At 32.5% G+C, this 7,068-nt stretch overlaps 1 protein-coding gene across 1 annotated transcript; it reads right to left on the bottom strand.

The window, feature by feature from the left end:
• Positions 1-1,299: 1,299 nt before the first annotated feature.
• On the bottom strand, positions 1,300-4,195 carry LOC110037206 (protein YABBY 2-like; the record flags this gene model as incomplete). The annotated part of the gene is given in 3 exon segments (XM_020741794.1): positions 1,300-1,417; positions 2,340-2,459; positions 4,023-4,195. Coding segments are annotated over 3 exon segments (307 nt in total), but the record flags the coding sequence as incomplete, so codon positions are not given.
• Between the last annotated feature and the right edge of the window lie 2,873 nt (positions 4,196-7,068).

Genomic DNA, 7,068 nt, shown 5'->3' with positions numbered 1-7,068 from the left:
TCGTTTATGTTATTAGAAGAATGATTAATAATAATAAAAGAAGAAAGAGCCTTTATAAATGGTTTCTTCTATATGTTATATGTATGTTTGACCCACCAAAGCAAACAATAAAAGACAAGATAATGATATCTTAAGCAGCAAGTTTGATGCAACTTATTTAACAAGGAAAATAATGCATTCATATCTTTTTTACCCATAATGGATGAGATAAAAGTAATAAATATTGCATATAAAAAATGCTTAATTTATACCAATAAAAAATTTTATATTAAAGGAAGGGCTTTATTTGCTTCTCCTGATGAATACTAAGGGATGCATCCTAGCATACAATGAGGACACTTTATCTAATAATAATAAATTTACTAGAAGATAAATGTGATTAGATAGGCTAAATGGGCTCATTGTATGCATGGATGCTAGGCTAAATGGGCTCATTGTATGCATGGATGCTAGGCTAAATGGGCTCATTGTATGCATGGATGCTAGGCTAAATGGGCTCATTGTATGCATGGATCTTTAATAGATAAATGTTGCGTTTTATGTATAAAAGTTTGATTAGCTGCATGCACTTTTGCATATTTTGTTGTTTTTTATTTGCTTGTTCCTTAGTTTTTCTTAATTCATAAAACATAAGCTTTAAATTTCTGAATTTTTACAATTTCTTCAAGATGTTATGGGTATATAAATTGGCTTAATTGACACTTCTAAAAGTTTATTTTTGTGTATAATGTCTTTGTTTATTTATTTTTTCAGAAAATAATAACACAATAACTTTACGTGTCAATTCGAGTCAGCGGGTCAGGTTACAGTTTGACCAAAAAATGATCTGACCTAAAAAAGGTCAAACCGACTCGACCCGAATAATAATTGGGTCAAAAACTAAAACCTGAATATGACCCAAAACCGAGTTGACCCGCTAAACCAAACCCGACCCAAACTTTCGTGCTTATTTGGGCCATGTTTTGATTTTCGGGTTCAAACAAACTGACCCCAACCCAAATAATAAACAGATAGAATTCTCTTACTCGAACCCAGCTCGAAAAAAGTTTGGGTCAACCTGAACCCAAAATTTTTTAGTCGAGTTCGAATCATGTTGGCGTGTGTGATCAATTTTTGACAACCCGAATAACTACCAAAATAAAAAGTTATACCAACTGTGAAATTGGAATAATGAATCCTAAAAACAAAAATCTAGCTATTTGTTGGGATATGATTACTTATGTACAACAATTCTACATAGGTAAACTCCTGTATTTTAAAAAAGAAAATGACATCCATGTATAACTATGATAAACTTACGATGCATAAGAGGTATATCCTGCTGATCATCGCCCATGGCATTGACAAGTGAAGTTCTGCTACAACTAGAAGATGATTCGCAGCTCGTACGTAAGACTTGACTCCCTAAACTGTATCCCTGTAATTTATATATAAAAAAAAACATAAATTGGAAAGTAATTCAATAAAACAGCTATTTGAATGCGGAATCTTTTTTTCCAACTCTTGTGCCAGCCTGTGTGAACTGAACCATGTACTTATCATCCCAGAAAACGTCAAAAGAAGAAATCCTCCTTTAGCTATTGGCAACTATAAATACATGTGAAAAATGGCCTTTAATGTTTCCATATTGGGATATGTTGTTGTTTAAGTATTAATATCATTTGTCTTACAGTTTTGAAAGTTGGTCATGTTTATAATGTTTTGTACATCAAACGAAACTCTTTTTCAGCATATTTATTTAGTCTGTTAGAAGTTAAGATGACCTTGATCCCTAAATGTAATAAATGCTGCTGAAAAAATGGTTAAATGTTGTGGAGAATTGTTCTAAAGATCTTGATAACAACTTTATAAAATATGGAACAAATAAATTATTTTGTTAGGAAGTTATAAGGAATAAATTATTTCTTTTCATAACTCCTAACACTTTCTCTCAAGTTGAAATATGGTTGAAAATCACGTTCAACTTGAATTTAAAACATCAAACAATGGACGATGAAAATCCTGTAAAATAGAACTTGAAGTATTTATCCTGTATTGCGGTTGTATTTGGCTGTAGTTATTACAGTGTCTGTAAATAAGAAGAAGGTTCATGCAAATAATGCTGCAAGAAAATTTGCATTATCTGTAGTAATCTGCCGCCTTCCGCCTACCTTCAATGTGATTTTCAATCATGAAGTTTTAGGTAATAGAAAATAGTTTATTCCTTATAAATTCCTAACATATTTGTTGTTCAGAAGCATTTTCTGAATGCGTAGCAGTCGATTAAAACTAATTCTCATATATTTTACGAGAGTTATGTAAATGACTGTAGCTAGTATTATGAAGAAGAGATGTGGAACCTCAAGTTTTTGAAGTGGAATTGACTGAGGAAGAGCTCCCATATTCACGGAAAGCAAATTCCCACAATGCCCACATCTCACTGTCACAATCGCTGACAAATTGCTCCCTGGAACACTCACCTGAAACATTAAATAAAGACTGCATTTCATCATTTGAGCAAATAGATTACATTGCAATAATCTAAAGCATTATAGCTAAAAAGTCTAAATTCGAGTTAAAAGCTGCATGCTATTAATTCCTCCCCCCTCCTTTTCTGCGCACACCCTCCTGACCAACTTCTGCTCCATAATAAATAAAAGCAAGCGCAGATGAAACAATGCGAAGAAAGAGAGTGGAAAATGATGTGACAGAAGAGCCATTACATGTATTTCTACCACCATCTCTCTTCCTTTCTCTCTTTATCTCCTCCCACATTCACATCAACAGCAAATATCGCATGAAAGCAAGAATTCGATGGTAAATGATTAGTTCTTTCAGATTTTGTCCGGACGTTCAGCATGCACTCACACAGAAATCAAGATGGTTTTTTGGTTTGCTTGAATGTTTAAATTTCATAATTTGTTTAAATTGTTTTCATCAAAAGTTTAGATTTGGTGGTATTGAAAAGTAATTATTGCTCTTAGAAAAGTTCTTCAATACTATGATTTTTCACATATAAAGATGTTAGAAGGGTACTACTGCATTTAAATATATTGTCTTTCAAAAAGAGAACATGAACTCAGGAGTGATATGCAAAAGAAAATTTATATTTTAAAAATTAAAAATTGCAAAATAATGAAAAAGTCTTGAGGATATCAGTTTTATCAAGTTGTAGAGTGCTAAGGATGTGCTAAATTATATGCTAGACTATACATTAATTCTTTCATTATGAATTAAGACACTAGAATATGTGTTGTGTGATCCAGAAGCTTAAGTGGGTTCATTTTCTTATTATCTAGTTCTAAGCATCTAGTAACTAGACTGCAAGTTGTATAATTTATAATTTCATAGAACATTACTTCAATCTATTAATTGAAAATAGTATTTAAATTTATCAAGTCTTACTGTTAGTTTAATAATTTCAGACCAAGTACCCTAAATGTTGCTCTTCTTAAATAGAAGAAAAATGTTGCTCTTCCTAAATAGAAGAAATGGAAAGTGTTCATCTTTGAGAGAGAAACTAGTGACAATTGTGATTAATTAGAAAATGAAATCATATTAATGATGATTTCCCCAATAGTTTCCTTGAAATCCAAAACCTCTTAAAGGCAACATCTTTCCACAGAAGATGGATACCCTAATGAAACTAGTAAGATAGAAACCAAAAATATTCTTCCTATAGGTGTGCAACTATAGCTCCATTTAGTAATTATAGACAATATAACGAAACTAGTAAGATAGAAACCAAAAATATTCTTCCTTCTTTGATCTACAAAAATCGCCAAATTTATGCATGCACCTATATGTGTGCACCTATAGCTCCATTTAGTAATTATAGACAATATAACACCCTTCATATACAAAGACCAACTTACCTATATTTTTTGAAGAGAAAAAAAATAAAAAAAAGAGATTTAATCAATGAAAAATACCAAACATGTTCATCTTGCTCTAAAAAAATTTTTAAACAGATTATTATCTGGGAAATTATAGAACGGAAAAGCTTTTGGAATTTAAGATATGTTGTGAGAAAGTATGTATACCACAAGGATGGTATTGCAGAAGTTGCAGTGAACATAGCAAACATTGGCCGGAACAGCAGGAGCAGACATTCTTCAATGACCGCGTTGCGATGCTTCTTTGAATCCTCAAATCTATAGGAGATGATTTGAAAAGCTAATGCTTGCTGTTGTTGGTTTTATATGTTCCAAAAGAGTTAGGTTTGGTTTTTTACTTTTACCTTCTCTTTCTTTCATTATAACTGAGATAACAATGTCAACAATATGCAGGTAATAGTTTTTGGAAGAGGAGATGGATGTGGGGATGATATAATAGATGACAATTATGAAAGTTTAGGTGGTGGGGAGCAGGAAAGTAATGATTGAAGTAATGAGTGGGCAAGTCTGATGTCTCCATTTTCTCCCTCTTATCTTCTGTTTTCTCTCCCTGGATCTCACACTTTCTATGTCCACCCAGCCCATAGGTTAGAAATGGTTTTTCAAACTTAGGTTTTTGTGGAGCTTCTTGACGAAGGATAGGAAAGAGAGGGTTACAGTGGTCCTATTAAATAAGAGGAGAAAAATTAAAGAGGAGTGAAATCGTGAAAGTTTTGTATGAAAAATTTTTGGATATTGTCGTGTTAATTTAGGAATGTAGAGCAACTATAGCTTTTTGTCACATTCTCTATGAAATTTTGAGTAAAACATCTTTGGATAGAATTTTTGCCGATCGAAATTAGTATGAGAAAACATGTCACGATTTAAATACAATGGAGCTGATATTATTCGAAAAAAAATGTAAACATTTAACTTGAAGAAGTGGTTGCAATCTCATGTACATCCTAAAAAATTAGAAAACACACACGAATCTACAATAAAATTATTTCTTAAACTAGATCATCAAATTAATATATATACATATATATATATTGTTTTTTTTATAAAAGGAATGGTCATAGGCTATTATACGAGCCTCCAACCACCCCTAATGTGTCTAACAAATCAAGTATCAACTCCTTAAGACCAACTGTGCCAGAGGGGATTTTAACCCATGACCTGAGGAGTCTTATATCATGGATGTCAACAAGCAGATCGGGGTACGCAGCACAACTATATATATAAAGGATTGTTAAGCGTTGTGTGTATAAATACAACTTACGAGGTAACCTATAAATATCTACATAAAAGTACATATGTGCAAGTCACTCATATTCATGATCATCAACTTTGATATTCTTTGAAAGTTTTTGTTATATATAAAGTAAATTGTCACTTTTATTGTTCATATTGCATGTCGTGCTTTCTATCGTTTATGTTTTAATAAATAGTAGTTAGTTACAGAGTTTGATTTATCAAACTCATCAATTTCTATTTTTGTAAAATAGGTTTTGTATTGGTGTATTGAGAAATTGATAAGAGTCACCTCTCAATTTTCTCCCCGTCAGCCACAAGAGTTTTCGAGAGTGTTTTATTTTTTCTTACTGACACATCTTGAGGAGTGACACTAATCAACTAGTAATTGGTGCAAGATCCGACCATAAACTGTTTCTTCCAGTCTTTTGTCTTATTCTCCAGCTCTAGGATTTGGAGTATGTAATTGGCAAAAAATTGCACAATGCCGTCCTGATCGATCTTTAATGAAAAAAAGTAGTTAAACAAGTTAGTCGACCATAGGATGGCTAAGCGATGGCATAAAACAACGAACAACATAATCATTGTGATTGAATTTATTATGGCTTGGGTTTGAATCACACCATACTGATTGAAAATAAATTTCAACTCGGCCATCATTCCAAATATCCAAATATCTCGATATTTAAAAAGGAAGTTATACCAGATCACATCAAATATATATTTAAATTTAAAATATACTAGAACTTTATTTTATTTAAAATGAAAGAAACAATTATAACACTATTTGAAAAGAAGATATTATATTCAATAGACACAACCATTTATTAAAATTAAAAAAGTGGTTATATTAACTACCTGTGACTAGAAAAAAACAATAAATACCCCCGAACCATTGGGGTAAAGGGGATATTGGTGTAATTGTATACTAAATCCATCAATGATTATAAGTAGGGGTTATTTGATGAATAAATGTCATACACTCTTCTCTCTGAATTTTCATTGGACCTATGTTTTCTCATCTCTGTTACCCCTTTTCTTCCAAACTTTCACACTCAAAACTCTTGGGATATGACCACTACGACAATTCAGAATACAACAATTACTAACATATTCTTAACAAATTTATATGAAATTATCCATTAATTTTAGCATGCAATAACAAGAAATTTTCCATTTGTAATTTTCTCTCTCAACCAATTCAAAGCATGCTTCTCGACATGCCCACATGCTACAAGCCATGCAAATATTTGCAAAATCAGGTGCACATCTAAGGCCCGTGTGCGTTTATTGTTCATTAAAGGCCTCAAATTCGTGAATGAGCACATAAGAAGTCGATGAAAGTGATTAGATAAGCTCAGATATTAGAGAAAAATTTGTAAACATAAGATGTACGCAACGCTGCGTACTTCAGGGAGGTTGTTCAGAGGGCATTGATGGTTATATTCACGTTATACCCCCTGTAGCCTCCCTGTAACCTACCTGTAACCTAGAAATATATGAAAATAGAAGCGCGAAACTTACTAGAAGGTACAGATAAATTAGAGGTATGTTATATTGATGTTACAAGGGGTATAACGTGGATATAATCTTGCAATATCCTCTGAATAACCTCCATAACGTACATAACATTGCGTACGTCTTCCATACTCAATTTTTTCTCCAAATATTAACTACCTTGCATTCAATATAAAGACCATTTTTAAAATACATCATTGATATTGGCTGTTCAGATGTTTTCGGTTTTATTTTTCGTTTTCAACTTTTTCCTTGCACGCTGTTTCTAGTGCAGGATGGCTGGGTGCCACTCTTTTTTGCAGTAGTCTTTGTCTAAGCAGACCATCAGTGCGAAAATAGGCCAGCAATAGTCCGGTCACATGATGTCAGCATACTAAAGTTTATGGTGTGTCATATTGATGGGACGGTCGAAATCCATGAAGTTGTAGAAATCATCGACAAG

Source organism: Phalaenopsis equestris, unplaced genomic scaffold, assembly GCF_001263595.1.
Source record: "Phalaenopsis equestris unplaced genomic scaffold, ASM126359v1 Scaffold216781, whole genome shotgun sequence".
Classification (NCBI taxonomy): domain Eukaryota; kingdom Viridiplantae; phylum Streptophyta; class Magnoliopsida; order Asparagales; family Orchidaceae; genus Phalaenopsis; species Phalaenopsis equestris.
The sequence above is the reverse complement of the archived record's forward strand: the minus strand, read 5'-3'. Positions and strand labels throughout refer to the sequence as shown.